This window comes from Cygnus atratus, chromosome 3 (genome assembly GCF_013377495.2).
Source record: "Cygnus atratus isolate AKBS03 ecotype Queensland, Australia chromosome 3, CAtr_DNAZoo_HiC_assembly, whole genome shotgun sequence".
Classification (NCBI taxonomy): Eukaryota; Metazoa; Chordata; class Aves; order Anseriformes; family Anatidae; genus Cygnus; species Cygnus atratus.
The window spans coordinates 88897614-88913744 of record NC_066364.1 but is presented as its reverse complement, the minus strand read 5'-3'; the positions used below and the strand labels follow the sequence as shown (position 1 = coordinate 88913744).

Genomic DNA, 16131 nt, shown 5'->3' with positions numbered 1-16131 from the left:
GGAAGAAGGATCTTGCTTATTTAAAGACCTAGGCCAATGGGGGTCATTCCTTGAGTCACGTCAAAAAGCGAGGTCTGTAAACTTCTAGAGCCCGCAACATGAGAGCGGTTTGTGCAGGCAGAAGAGGCTGGCCAGTCCTGCTGAGCACTCAGCCTGCTGCTTGCTGCCCGTCTCTCCTGCTGGGAGCGTAAACATTTGAAGAAAGTGTTTATATTTCATGCATTTTAGATAATGTATTTTAGCAACTTAGGGTTAGGGCTGGGAGAGGGACAAAGATTCTGGTGACGCTGAATCATAAGAACAGGATTATAAAATGAAGGAATAATGAACAAGTATAGAGAGCTAAATGGAAAAACAGAACCACAAAAAAGGAAGAAAAAAAGCTACACCACAGGAATATACACGATGAAAAAGTTATGAATGCAAATCAAACATCCCAGGCATTCCAGAGCACCTGAAGCCTACTTTCTAGTATTCAAATATGCATATTTACATATACGAATACATTTGTGCAAACGTACAAATAAGCTTACACTGGCTCTGGTAAAATGGGAAATTTGAAAGCTGTTTTGTTTTTGCTGACTTAATTGAGAGCCCTCTTACGCTTTGTGAAGTTCTCTAAAATTGGATTAACATGAATAGGTAATGCTATAAATATTGCAGATTTGCTAGTCAATTCAAGAGTAAGTAAATAAGCAGTGCTGCTCTGCTTCAAAATACTAGTAGTATACTCCAGCTATGTCCTCATCAATCAAACGGTACACAGTATTCAGGAAAGTAATTCTTCAAACTAATAGCCTAAACACCGTTCTATATAGAAACTACTTGCTCTGTTATTTTTCACGCATACACCGAGAGTTTTTCTGAGTGCACCCTTCCCCCATTGGCATAATGAGGGTTTTCCAAGGCTAAGACACCGATTCAGAAGAGGAATTGTAAAGAACTCTTGCCTGCTAGCAGTGAAAAAGTATCTATTTTCAATATTTATCTTTCAAAAAAACCTTATTTGTCATTAACTGCAGAACCTGGGAGATGCCAACAGCAACAGAAATTTTGCGATGAGAGACCATCATTCCAAGGACTGTGTCTGATTAATGTTAAGAAAAATACCTGAAAGCTCTTGTATTTTGATAAGTACTTTACCGAATGCATTAAGTGCGAGTTCTGAAAAGTACAGTTTATTTATCTGCTAGTTTGTTTTCAATTCAGTTATTTTAAATAAAACATAAAAAGCAGTTTATATTTTGTTATTTTTCCTGGCAATTTCATGGGGGAAAACACAACCTGTCCTGGCACAGAATACAGTTTCTGCACACCTTATTGCTGTCTCCAATATGTCAGAAGTCAGGCTTTTACTGGGAAACTCTTACTGTTTAGAAAGGGGATATTTGGGAGCATCTAAACTAACCTGAAGGCCAGATCTCCACAAAGGGGGAAGTAGAACAGATCAACAAACATACGAAGATGCAATAGTACATGCCCTGATGCCGTCTTGCGTCTTACACCTAGCTCGTTTTCAACCTTCTTTGACTTCAGGATATTGGTCTCATTAGTTACTCCCTGAAGTTTACGTTATGGATAATAATTTGGAACTGGAATAGGAAAATGAAGCAACTTTGGTTGCATAACAACCAAAAAAAAAAAAATTCTCATTTTGTATTAAGATACGTACTTTCCCCTGTTCATGCCTAGCGTAATTCCAAGAGACTAAAACTACTTCCATATAATTTTAAGGTCCTCACGAAAATTAATTTCTAAACAGAAAATAGTGAAAACTTGTACTTGAAGCTCTCTGATGCTCACTGAAATCAGTAGTTAGCAAATTTAAGTGTCCATGTGCTTTTAAATATGTTTCAGGCCAGAAAGTTAATGCTCAAGTGGTTGAACGAGCCTCGAGTGCAATAAAATACCAAATGAAAAATGATAAAAGCTCTATGTCTCATTTGCTCAAGCCCACCAATAAGAAAGTCATCTTCCGGATCTGAACAGATCAGACCAAGGTGCTGCTTAATAACTGCAACACACTGGGGTAGAAACAGCTCGGTTCTTCAGGTTGGCAGGAGCAGAGGCCCTTGCAGGTTCTGAAGTCAGTGATCGCAACCGTTCTCTGCAGCATTCTCCCTATCGTCTGGTCACTGGGCAAACCCAAACGGGAGTAAAGCAAACCCCATCTCCCCCAGTCCCGTTCCAACAGATATTCTTACCAAGTTTTAAGACGGGGTTATAGGTGGGAAATGCAGGACGTGGGACCCCAATTCCTTTGTCCCTATAATTAACACAAATGCAGGTTATTTGAAGTTCTCAGCTGTGATTTTGTTATTAGGGGATGATGGCATTCTAACAGTCTGTGGGTGGATGCTGGCAATAAAAAGAGGAATTCAGAGCTGCTGGGATCATAAAGCCAAATTTGTATATTCTCTAATAATAAATATTAATCACCTGTCAAAGGTCAGTTAAACTGATCACAGAGAGATCGTGATAGTTTAGAAAACTAATCATGGCCTGAAACTACCAAAAAAGGATATAAAACTTTGTTTCATTTTATTCAAAATATATATAAAGAATAAAGTTACCTACTGTTTCAACAGATCCTAGGACAAATCCTTTGTAACAACTCTGCAAGACTTTAATACAAAGATGTACTCATATCTGGATTTTAAAAGATAACAATCTTGAAAACATACAACTTGGTACTTGGCAAGCATTTCACCCACCAGACTGAACCTTTCAACCACCTATCAGACCCAGCGGGTCCCCCAGCCCAGCCTCCTGCTTGAAGCAGGGTAACCCTAAAACCCAGGTCAGGTTGCTGAGAGACTTTTGCAGTCCCTGCTTAACAAACTTGAAAGATATACATTTCACAGCCTCCGTGGGTGCCTGTTCCAGGACTAATGAGAGGGCAAAACCCTCTTCCCTTCATCTGTCAGCTATGCTCTTCCTAACACAGCCGATCTTATTCTCCCATCATCTGGTACTGCCCTTAATTTGGCATTTGAAATCATTTTCCTATTGGCTTACAAATTAATGTGAACTCCTTCCAGGAGATCAGCCTGTCCTCTCGACTTATGCACATTATCCTCAAAGTTGTTCGACTTCCAATGCAGCCTTCTATTTTCATACCCCAAATTCCATTATGAAAACAGATGAAAAATTTGAATCAGAGCAGCAAAAAGAGATTAAGACAAGTGAAAGATGAGGAATGGACTTACAAGTAATCAAAAAAGCTGAACACAAGTTATTTTGTGAAGTGGTAGTGAAAAAGGAAGGTTCGAGTACTTACCCAAACAGCACGAAGAACATAAGAGGATGAATTTGGGTGATTTAAGAGAATAAATAAGGGTAGCAAAGTATCTGGAGGACCTTCTCCATTAAGATACTGGATCTGAAAAATTTCAGTTTGACTCTGAATGAACTGACAGCATGGGACAGCTATCAAATAGCTGGAGTTGCACAGAAGGATGTACCTCACCATCTGCTGACAAGTTATACAGGCCAGGAGACCTTTTGTTCTTTTCCTAATAAAGTTTTGAATTATTATTTTTTCATTTTACAGTATTGAAGTGCTTTTCTTCCACTCCTCACAGGGGAGAAAAAGCTAATTTCTCATAAGCTATACACACCTGTATAACCCAAACCTACTTAAATCAGTACACTTTTCTGCCACTTAAACCAGTATGCACCAAATCTCACCTTCTGCACAAGGTAGCTAAATATACAGCTACGCTGATAGACCACACAATGGCAAAGTAGCAATCCTTTGTTTTTCTGTTGTCTTCAGAAAGGATGCACCACTGACATGGATATCACATTTGACTGCCCTATGTGTTCATAAGAACATTCATCTGTTTTGGTACAACTTTGGGCAATAGAACAGAACAAAATGGCAAATGTTATTAAGTACACACATTATCGTATTCATCTACTTATCCTATTCTGTAATAGTAATTTTATTTTCTTTTTAAGACCTGCATTAGCCTGTCATAAATGGCTTTAACAGATAGATTAGAAAGAGGGGATTATTCCCAGAATAGGAATTACTAGCACATTTATTAACATCCTCAAAACATTGCCTGTGGGTATTTCTAATTCCTTCTATATAGCATATGAAATAGTGCTTCCACAGTCATGTTACATTTGTTATCGAGTTGGCCACTTCAGCTGTCTAGCATCCTCACTTTATGCACAATGCAAAGGAGGAAGGGAGCACCTAGGAACCAGTATGTGTGAAAGTTAATTTCAAATAAATACCAACCATGATCAGAATGGGTTTCTATTTGTCTTAGCTTAGTGTATTTTGACATAGGCAGATGTAAGTATTCCTGTCCTAAATTCTTAAGATGACAGAAAAATAATCTGTTTATTTTATCCTGGGTGTATTGAATAGACAAGGATAGAAGGCAGTGTTTTCACATGCTGCCATCATACTGCTGCACACATTTTCATTTCTGAATGTTGTATTTTTCCCACTACTACAGACAAAAATTCTGTTCAGAAGTAAACGGCATGAGTGATTAATGTATGAACTATGAAGATGGTTGCAAAACTTCTCTTTAGATTAAAGCAAGTACAGGCTAAATTTCAAGGCATTTTTTTTCCTCAGTGGCTTTGTAAAGAGATGATTTAGATGTCTAGCACAGAAATGTGCTAGACACTGTGATAGATAAAAGATCATGAAAGACTTTTCTGTGAATATTACCAATTACTGTGTGCTAACAAGCTCTTAAAAACTTTCCCAGGAACTGCTAAAGTTTTTATAACTCATAGGCAAGGATCATCACACCTACAGCTGACTCGTAACAAACTTTTTGATATGTTGACCCCAAACCCATCTCTTCAGACTCTCCAATGAGAGACACTGGTTATGATAAATTTAGTCTAAAAACGCACAGGAGGTTTTCAGTGCAAAAGACAACCATATCCATAATGAAAGGAAAGACGACTATCATAATGAATGAGGGTGATTTTGTAAAACTGAACACTGTGGTACTGAAAATAAATCCTACAACTGCAGCAAGTCTGTAAAGTTGTTTACAGATGCGACTATTATGATCCTTATCATTAGGCACATTTTAATCTACAATAATCGTAATCATCAGTTTGAGAAGGCTCTCAGATAGCCACTACTGGAAACTGATGCAAAGCGTGTGTGCAAAAAACACCAAACTCGTTTCAGCAGCAGGGGAAACCAACGTGTCTATCCAGATGCATATGGAAGCACAGAACAGATAATACAACACATCACAGAAATAGGTAATAAGATGAGATAGTAAAAACCCATCAACATACATCATCCGATCATGGTATAGTGTCATTTCCCAGCCTCTATTAGCTCTTGCTGCATCAGTGCAAGTCCCAGACACTTTATCCTGTTTATAATTGCTGATGAGCAGTAATAAGGCCTCCATGCCTCAGCTCCTGTCCGTTCCACTTCAGTGCCCACCTATTAGGTTATAACTTTTATTTACAGCCTTGCTTGATGTGGTGTTCTATTAGTACAGCTGGAAACTGAGCAGGGGAAAAAAAAAGAGCATCTCTAATGGGCACTATTATTGCCAGGGCTGGGTGATTTATAATGCTGCTTGAAGGCTGTTCTATCATCACTTTCCTCTTGGTGTGAGAGCTCTAAGAAGGTTGGATTTCTAACACTGTGTCCTCCAAAAGTCAAACGCTGAAGAATACCTTAGAAGTCCCTACAAGCAACAACAACAAAATATCTCTACGTTGTTTTGATGTTATAAACTCTGTTCACTACTCTTTCCTACAGTCTTTGCAAAGGCACTTAAGCACATCAGAGGAATAAAAAAATCTAGTTAGTGGTGGACTAGGTCTTTTTGTCCTTACTCAACACATGCGGATTAAGAAAACGATCACACAAAAGTAATGGTTTCCTGGAGTCCGCTGTGACTAAAAATTTGTGAGATTCGTATTTCCACAACCTGCCCTTTCTGTAACTCCTAAAAGGCTGTCGTCTTGATAGTCAAGATTCAGCCTCAAAGTGTCAGTATGAGAACATCAATAAACCTGAAGCTTCAAAAAAAGGACCGTGCATCTGCTTAACTGCTTTGCTGAAGCAGGGGAAGAACTCTTTGCACCTTCTAGACTCAAACTTTAAACTAGGGAAGACACAGAGCATATGACAGATACTGTGATCCTGCATAAATACCACTATACCCATCTAGGACAGATATCTTCACAAAATGTAAGCTCTGCACATATATCTATGCAGAGTATTACAGATACATGTTTCTCAAGAACCACTACTGAGAAATAATGTATTTAAAAACTCACCAACTTTATGGATATAATCTATGGATTGACTGTATCATTACTGCATTTTAACAGTCTGCTTCTATTACTCTCTCTACCACACAATTAAAAATTAACTGAGCGCACTCAAACAGTTCCAGTGATTTTTTCCAGGTTTCTTTAAGCTGCATGAAAATGTTTTAAAACCTGGCTCTTTTGAATTGTATATTCAATCATCTTTAGGTTCCACAGCAGAAGAAGAAGAGTAACTTTCACAACACAGGCACCCAATATAAATGGGATCTGGATGCCCTACTGACTAGAGCAAGCCTCAGAGTATCTGCCATCAATCAGAACATTACTTAACTATTAAGAAACAAATCAAAATACATAAAGAGCTATACACCAGGCCACAGTCCCATCTTTTTCCCTACAAAACCTTCAGACCACTGGCTCTCCGAAACCTTCAAGGCATCATCCAAGCTAATGACTGCAAGTCCTTACTCATTCTTTTCATTATAATCCTTGTCCTATGGGCACACTTCAGATTATAAATACTTTTTACCACAGCAGTGACTCTGGCAAGGAGGAGGGAAAAAATACCCACCACTATTTGGTGTCATAATACAATTTTTTATCTAAACAGCTCCTCCAGCATGCAAGCTGACAAGTGCATGAGGTAAAAACTGTTTTTCGTAAAAGAACTTTTCCTGAGTCTTGACAGATTTATTGTTTTGATCTTTCTTCAATGGTTATATTAATGCTAATAAAATATGAAAGGTTTATGCCTTCCTTAATATCCTCCTGATGGGAACCTGCATGCAACGTATGTAGGTCAAATTTCTAATTTTCTGTCTCAAATGCTGATATATGGCAGACTTTAGGGAAAAAACTATGCTTGAAGGGAAAAAATTACACAGATGAATTCCACCAAAACATTCTTTCTTCAAAGCACTCTAGAGCAGAAGAAATGTTGAATTCTTACTGCAGACAGGTTTATATGCAATGTGTGGTGTTGAAAAACATTCCTAGGATATTATTTAGGTGAATACGAGCAAAGGAGACTACACTGAAGTGAATGTAGTGTGAAATACTGACCTACATAGTCTGCTTCCTAAGCCTGAAGATACTATAACATTTCTGGCAAATATGTTATAGCCAATGTTTTCCTGTCAATTCCCATATTTATCTCGATTCTCAAATGCAGACTTTGCAAAGATATTTCTTTCTTTTCCAAATGGCACTGAAAAGTTTGCTGAAAACGCAAGCTGTGAAGAAAACTGCCACTCCTGTTAACGGGTTTATTAGTGTAGGGGACTACAAACAAAATATGCAAATTACTGAGCCCATAGTAAAAAAAAAATGAGGAAAAATGATACAATATAAAGCCACTAGAATTAGTAGACTGAAGATTAAACTTGTGGCATCAAATTAAGATCTCCTTATTTTCTTGTTAAACACATAAAAGGATTAACATACATGCATGTAGGATAGCAAACATTAGCATAAACTAATAATAAGAGAACTGCTGAGCAAAGTTAGCCAACCATTTAATGGCTATTTTTCAACATGTCTAGTAGTTTCAATGGCTTTACTCTAAGGAGCTTTTACTGTCCTGTATGGCACCGCAAACAGTGGATTTTGTCTGTTTGCTAATCACATTTTTTATTTTTAATATTCATACAGTACTCTTAGTTTTCAATATGTATAACATCACAGAAACCTTTTAAAATATCCTGCAATGAAAATCAGAGTTAAATGCTACAACCACTAACACAAAGAATACACAATTTAGTAACACCATTGTGATGCAGATTCGTTTGCAAGGGAAACAGTGGCAAACACTCCTTGTTGTTTAGGTATGCTTCCATATCTACATGAAAAAGAATCCACAGTCTTCATATTCTGAAGAAGCTGAATCCAGCACCTTCCAGTGCCACACTTACAAAGTTCTCTGACAAACAGTATTTACAACATTATCACAGATTATCGTGCATCGCTTGAGAGCTCTGCACCTTCAGCAAGCACGTTACTGTAGCTTCTCTTAAACTTCCTTCACTGCGGACCAAGCAAGCTAATACCATGCACACACGGAATAACCACAGCTCAGCCAAATGTATAGTAGCTTGAAACAATTTTTGAAAGAATGACCTTAGAGGAAATTTACCTTTAACTCCTGAAAGAGCAAGAGTCCTTAATCAAATGGGAAGACATTTCCTTTCTGCATTCAGTCCAGCTAAATTAGTATATTAATGCAAATATAGGCAAAAACTATTTTGGAAACACAGACTGCTAGAACATTAACACTACCTAGATGCCTGTCAGTGCCCCTCCACAGGAGATTATGGCTTTCCAAAACAGTGTTGGTGGAAAGGATCGTAGGAGTTCTCCTTAACCCACTGCAAAACCCAAGTCTGAAAAAACATCTGAGCCAACACAGATAGCTTGGGTTGCCTGCCTGAATGAGTGCTGGTATGATTCCTTATGACAGATCTGTTGCAGAAGTAGCACCTTCAGCCTGGCAATGACCTAACATATCACTAACTCTGAGAGAGATCATCCAATCTATATCCTCCATGTAGAAATAAAATCACCAAAAAGACCCAAAGCAGGTAAAATTTAGTTTTGATTAAAGTAAACATCACCTGTCTCTACTGCATCTTCAATCAGAAAACTCGAAGAAGTTTTCTCCTTTGATACTTCACATTTAATGGAGGGATTTCCAGAACATTACAGCAATCATTACACTTAAATCAAACTAATTATTTATGTATTTCTTAGGTCTACAAAGGTTAACTGGAAACATAGCGTACTTAGGGAATTACTTTTGACCAGACTCTGATGAACCATCTTCCATACACATCCTTTTATGTTTATACATATTTTTCTGACAGCAAATCAACAATGTTTATTTTTGACATTCTTCAGGTACAGTTGCTACCCCTGATCATTAAACTGTATCTATACAGCCACATTACGCAAAATCCAACTTGTCAATCCCCACAAAACACATACCTGAGTCGCAAGATCTTTTGGTTGGTGTGGTTAATGAGGCATGAGCTGTACCTGTGCATGGCCCACCTGGAAACAGAGAGGACTGTAAGTCTCAAAATACCGCCTATATTTAACACTTAAAACCACATCACAATTATACTTAGAAATATAAAAAAAAACTTAGGAGGACTTGTCTTTGGAATGCATATATAGAAGTATTCTACTATTCTCAGTATCTCCTTCCCAGCCAAGTCTGAATACATCTTCAGCTGAAAAAAAAAAACAGATGAGAAGTGGGGGAGAAGAGAATTTATGTTATTACTTCACAAATATTTTAAGAGACAGTTTTAGGAAAATACACATCGTAATTGCAATTTTTCCAGCACTGACAAAAGGTGCTGTTTATGTTGGAACAAAAGCTAAAAACTTATCTAACCAACCCACGACTAACACACTGGAGGAACTGATCACTTCCCTTATGTCAACAGAAATCCTGTCACTGTCTCCAGTCAGATAATGACTTTGCCTCTTATCTTGTTCTCATTATGTTTTCAGAGTGTGGCACAAGCATATGCTAATGACCTCTTTCCATGCTGAAGTTTTTTGTTGAACTCTGGACTCTTGCCCACTCATCTGGTATCTGCTTGGTAGTAAATTTCTTTCTGGCTTTCTTCTCAACATGCATCATCACTGAAGAGTTCTCCAGAGGTCTTGTTAAAATAGCAACCAATTCAGTATATTCAGCAAATTGCAGTAATAATAAATAAATAAAAAATAAAACCTACACAGTGAAGCCAAGATAACCTGAGAGTAGCATTGCCAGTGGTAATGATACATCATAGCTTTGATAATTGGATATTATAAATTGGATGATGCTAGAGAGCCTGAAATTAAGTTAGATCTAGTAGAGGTTTGGCTAGCAAAATACCAATAATCAACTTTGCACTGGACTGCTGGTAATATAGTAGTACCATGCTGACAATACAACAGAGCTGAGTGTTGTGACATGGTAAGCTTTAACGTAAGTCTTCACCCACTGAGAAACACTTTTTTCTTTTTTTTCTTCCACCCCTCCAGTTTTTGCACATCCAGAAAGCAGCACAGGCTTTGGCAATCGTTTTGTCTTTTTAAATATTTTTAAAAATTGACCTGGTAGTAAACTATTTCTTTTTGACTCTCTCCAAGATGTCCTCCCCCCTGTCTCCCCTTCATTTTTTTCTTTTATTTCTATTTCTCTCAGTATCAGCTCTTAGGTAACTTTGTCTGCGCTGTAATACTTGTAGCATCGTAACACTATAAAAAAAAGAAAAGAAACTTAAGCAATAGGGAGGGAAAGAGGTGAGGAAATTAATTTGGTGCATTTGACTTAAAATTAAATGCATTTGGGAGCAAAGATCTCACTAGTTTTACACTTGCAGTTTTTCAGAGAAAGACTGATGAGCTTCCCGATTTTTTTGTTCTTCCAAAAAAAAAAAAAAAAGAATCCCTCTGGCAACATACACCATCTCGTAATCACACAAGAGGTAATCTTTAAAGTGATGGTTATAAAGGCAACCTGGTGAGGGTTCGGCCTGCAGGCAGACACTAGGTCATGGATTAGGGCCTGGCCAGGGGTTCAGCTAACCAAACAGGACAGAGAACTACCCAAAGGCGACAAAAGAAATATGCTGCATGTGACAGACACCTACACAAGCAGCTGAGAGATGTTATAGCCAGTGTTGTGAGGGATGGCTGGATTTTTCAGGTTTCGAAAGACAGGTTTGTGAGAAATGATATAATAAATCAAACCTGTTGTCCTAGCATACAAGAAGATCCAAACTGCTGTTGCCATCCAGAGGACTGGGAGGCATGGGTTGGATGCCTTCCCTGGCCAACAGGAAAACATCCAGGACAGATGGAGCAAGCACCCTGGTAACACCATGCTGGTGCCCTTTCCAGGCCTGACAGCATTGCCAAGCTTTGTAACCACTAGAAGCGGTCAAATAAGCTCAAACCAGTTTTCATAACATATCTTCTTCCAGAATTCTTCTAGAATGTAAAAAAATTGAAATATCAGATCGATCTATGCTAGTAATACTACTGCAAAAGGCTCCAAAAAAGGCCTACTCTAGGATTAGGTGCATCTGGGAATATAAGATGCTGCCCTGTTTTCTGTATCAAGAGTGAGCACAACAGTGCCGAATTTTCTACTGGAAAAATTTATTTACCATATTGGAACATTTTGGATACTTACGCTGAAAATTACACTGCCCATTTGTTAAGTCAGTCTCAGCTTTTAAAGATCAAATATACAGTGGTTGCATACACACAAAATATACAACAGGATATGGGATTTCGATGAACTGACCTTAGACCACAGCTACCTCTTAAGATGCAACAGCTCTTTTTTAAATACTTACATTCCTCCAGTTTCACTGAATAGGCATTGGCAGGCACCATCACCATCGACTCTCCATAAGACTAATCTTTGCAATTACTGTACAATTATTTCCGTTAGTTTATATTTTCAGCATCTGACTAAATATAAGATCTTTATACTTTTCCGTCCCTAAAGTACAATAAGTTTGTATCTATTCTGCACTTCTCTGCATTAAGAGTTTTTGTTTTATTTAATCTTCTCTCATTAGGTATTACCTTCATAGAGCTTTGATTTGTATAGCACAACATTAAGGTTTCAACAAAGAATATTTGGGGATTTGCATGCACATACATGCCTAATGACAGTAGGCACGCACACTGCCTAATAACCAGTGAAGGCTTCCTGTCCTTCCTTCTGCTATTGTTTTAGTTCCATCATTAAAAATGTCATGCATAATTCAATACTATGTAGCATGGGCTTGAAAGTGTAATTCTTCATGGAAGTCATTATATTGAATTTTTTGGTACACATAACATCCAATACAGACATCTTATATTATTGGAAACAGCAGCACTTTTTCCACAGTTTTGATAAAAATTCTGCATGAGAGCAAAGCAAAGTCAGATAGAGTAGAGCACCAATCCTTCTTTGCTATACATAAAGGTAGGCTTATTACTTAGCATGTTTCAGGATATATCTATACCTCTGTTCCCAAAAATAATTGTTTCCAGGGAATATGACTGTGATACACAAAACACTTCAGTGCACAGCAAGAGGCCAGATGTCTAGCTTCTAACATAACCCAGAGGGCTGTACAGACTACTATTTTTCTCAATACAAACAAGAGATTAAAATGGAAGAATAAAGATATCTTTCTATTCTATTGTTTAATCTGTTAGTTGGATATAGCTTCTGCTCCTATTTTTTTCCAGCGTGTGCCTTCTGACATTTGCAACTCCCTTTCCAAACAAAAGCAGCTGCTGCCCAGCCATAATCTGATTCCAAGAACAGAACATTAAAAATGCAAAAATACTAAAGAAATAATTGTGAGCATCACCAAGTCTGCAAGTTGAAAAGCAGAGTTAAGAACAGACAATACAAGATCCTTTAACTTGAACACTGTAATACATATAAAAGGTCTTGTTAATGTAGCTGCTATGTTTTTGATTTCTGATACCACTAGCTTCTTATGACTAACTTAACAGTACACTTAACATATCAATTGGGAAAAACAGGTTATCAAATTACTAAGAACTGTGCAGCTCAATAAACAAGTAAACATTTCAAAGCCATTTTCTCCAGAAAAGCTCTTAAGTAGTAAAATTTTATTCTGTATTACTTATATTTCTCTGTGTGTGTTAATATTATTAACTATTATAACTTTTTATTTATGTTTAAGTTGACTTTCTGAATGCCTTTCTGTATTGACCATCCCCTCCTGAAAAACTAATGATTGCCAAGTAGCACCTATCTTGCTGGACATACCCTGAGTCACGGTAACTTATTTCCCCATTTCTGAAGTTTCTGTAAAGCAAAGTGACTCCACTGAGTCAGACTTTCCTGTGCAGGAAAAAGCAAAATCCTAGGGTAACCTCTCTTTGAACCCAGAATATTTGAGCCAGCTGTATTAGAACAGCACTGCAAATACAGCACTTGGAACATTACCTGTTAACCAGAGGAAGAGATGCAGAATGGAGTGAAGCCATGCTTATACAAGAGTACAAAGCCTAAGAGTACAATAACACACTGAAACAATTACAGATAACACAAAATCTGTAAGCCAGATAATGAATGAACGTGAAAAATAAGTTACAGAGCCTGAAGCTTAGTAAGATTTGTTCGGAGTGACAAAAATACGCTTGAATGCTGCTTTGAGCCTTCAGTACTGTGATGGTTCTTCCTCTTCAGAAAAAGTAGACCAGCTCTGTGTATGTAACAGGCAGGAAAAGGGTAATCATATAAGGGCTGAATATCCTTGGACAGCAGTGTTGTAGCCATGACAGAGAGAAATGTTATAGCTATATGCAACATGGGAAAGAACACAACTTTGGAAACCCGTCCAAACCAGTAAATTAGCTGTGCATTTGCATTTGCTGAATTGGTAGAGACATAATCTAATTAATCTACACAATTGAGTTTGAAAACAGACATTGATTACAAACACAAATACATAAATGGGAATGTAAATCTCTAAATTCAGCCTGCATAGACAGAATAGTCTCTAAGGAAATAAAAGCAAGAGAATTTTACAACATTTAACTACTTATCTGCTGTAGAACATGTAAACTGCATGGTAATTTATGTCATGTCATTACTAAACAGATAAGAGGATTATATATATAATCACATACAAATATACACTTAAAAATCTAGTTGTACAAATCTGCCATTATTTACTTTTATAGATTTTTATTTACACATGGCTTTTGGAGAAAGAAACAAAACCAGTAGTAGCAAAGCAGTCCAGTTACATTTAACAACTGTAATGAAGTAAACCCACAGGATTCAGATTCCACTTTATTCCCTACCATTGTCTGACTCCATTACCTGCTTTTCCTCAGTTTCCCCATTCGTAAAGTAGACATGATACTTTCCCACTTTATAGCTGCAATTTGAAGTGCAAAAACGGGCTTTTGAAACCGGCAGTTAAGTTATATTATTAGAAATAATTTTTATATAACCTTGATAGCTGTGCAGTTCTAGCCCACATTTTTATTATATGACTGTGTTTCTGTTTCACATTCCATGAGGTCCTTTCACTTTAATAAATGGGACCCTAGGATACACTGTCTACTCTGCAGTGTGAAGTGACTATAAATCAGACTGAACAATTAACAGTGGTACTATTCTGCTGGTCTTCATTATGTTTCAAAATTATCATGCTACAGACGTGGAAAGAAGTGTTCATTTCATAAATCTACATGCCAGACCTTTCCAGTTTATATGCTTAAGCCATAAGAGCAACCAGAAATGTTCATTAGATAAAACTGGGACCGTAAAGATTTGATTAGAACTTAGACAAAGATCCCCAGTCATGAAATAATGATAAAGGTAACACTTCTACTGGACAGTTTTTTTTCTTTCAGATTTATAGCTGCCTGTATGTTCTGCATTGGCACCTAATACTAGTCACATTTCTCAAAGCATAACTCCAATAGCATCAAGCTCAGAACGGTTCTACATTTCAAAGCATTCTTGTAGAAAGTTGATTTGAATAAATACTTTTTAAAAAAGTGTACTTTGTGATAAATATTCAAAAAAATCCAGGTTTGATGATAAATCAAATGAAAAATTGAATTTCTGTTAATTCAGCATTAAACAGTACCAAAAGGCTCTTCATACACAGTACGTTTAAAGAAAATGAAGTTAAAAAAACTCTTTAAGAAGAAGAATATCTACCACTATGTGACTTTATAATAACTTAAAAAAAAAACTCAGAAAACAGCTAGTTATTGTGGTATACAGTTGCAAAACGACTGTGATATCAAACAACAGCCAGACGCATATTCTATACTAGTGGTGTGTGTTTTCTTTTGCTCTGATACAAGACACAAAATTGAGTGCAAGAAGAAAAAACACGTGACAATCTTGTGAGTTTATAAGGAAAATCAGAATTACTCATCACCATCATCTAGCTGTAGCTTTGTTCGTTATGCGAGGTTACAAGTTTAATTGCAGTATTAAATAATGTCAGGCAGGCAGGCTAGTTTTGTAGCCCAGCATAATGTCAGCAGTTACTGCATTCGTTTGTATCAGAAAAAAAATCCCTACAAATTGGTATCTGAATAAATCAGGTTAGCAGCAAAACAAATTAATTTCAATGACCATCTATAACAACCAAGAGAAAAAGAGACTACTAGCTTGGTTTGTTTATACATTCAATGCATTATAAAAGCAGGCACACACATAACTTTCAAATATGAGCCAGAAGAATTTCCCTGCAGCCAGAATTAGAAAAAAGACCGAAAAAATACAGAAATGACTTGTATCACAATGAACAAGTGAATTCTCAAAGCCAGGCCATTTCAAATGCATGGAATCTAAGAGCAACTGTCATTTCAAAAAATCACTGTTCTTATTTAAAAGGCACAAAAGACAATTAAGCATGCCACAATAAGAACTCAAAATACTTTGTATTTTGAGAGCGTACATGTGAAAGTTGACATCTTTGACTCCCCTGACAAGCCCAAACAAAAATACAAAAACTGTAAAGTAGTTTTAAGTTGGTAGAAACCTTTTGCATGGTGTCAGAGAACAGGCTATTCAACAGAGGGGAAAAAACAAAAAAAGGATGTGCTTGTTTATCCGTTTTTCATGAGGTTATGTTGAAAAAACTGACACAGGATTTTTTTTTTTTTTTTAATATTATTATTATTACTCATAAGACAGAGAAGTATCATTACTTTTCTAGTACGGTAGCCTGTATTGCTTTTTACACAGTCATGCTTCAACAAGCCATGAAATTCAGAGGATAAACATCCAATAGGTACAGTAGAAAAAACAATCTCTCACCTTTCTGCCAGAGATCTTTT

At 37.0% G+C, this 16131-nt stretch overlaps 1 protein-coding gene across 2 annotated transcripts in view; it reads right to left on the bottom strand.

Moving 5' to 3' along the window:
• ZFAND3 (zinc finger AN1-type containing 3) overlaps positions 1-16131 on the bottom strand; it is a 134857-nt gene that overhangs the window by 23602 nt on the left and 95124 nt on the right. For both annotated transcript variants that reach the window (XM_035560430.2, XM_035560440.2), the window contains exon 5: positions 9262-9327. In XM_035560430.2, coding sequence (XP_035416323.1) covers positions 9262-9327 — 66 coding nt within the window. The remainder of the gene's footprint in view (positions 1-9261; positions 9328-16131) is intronic.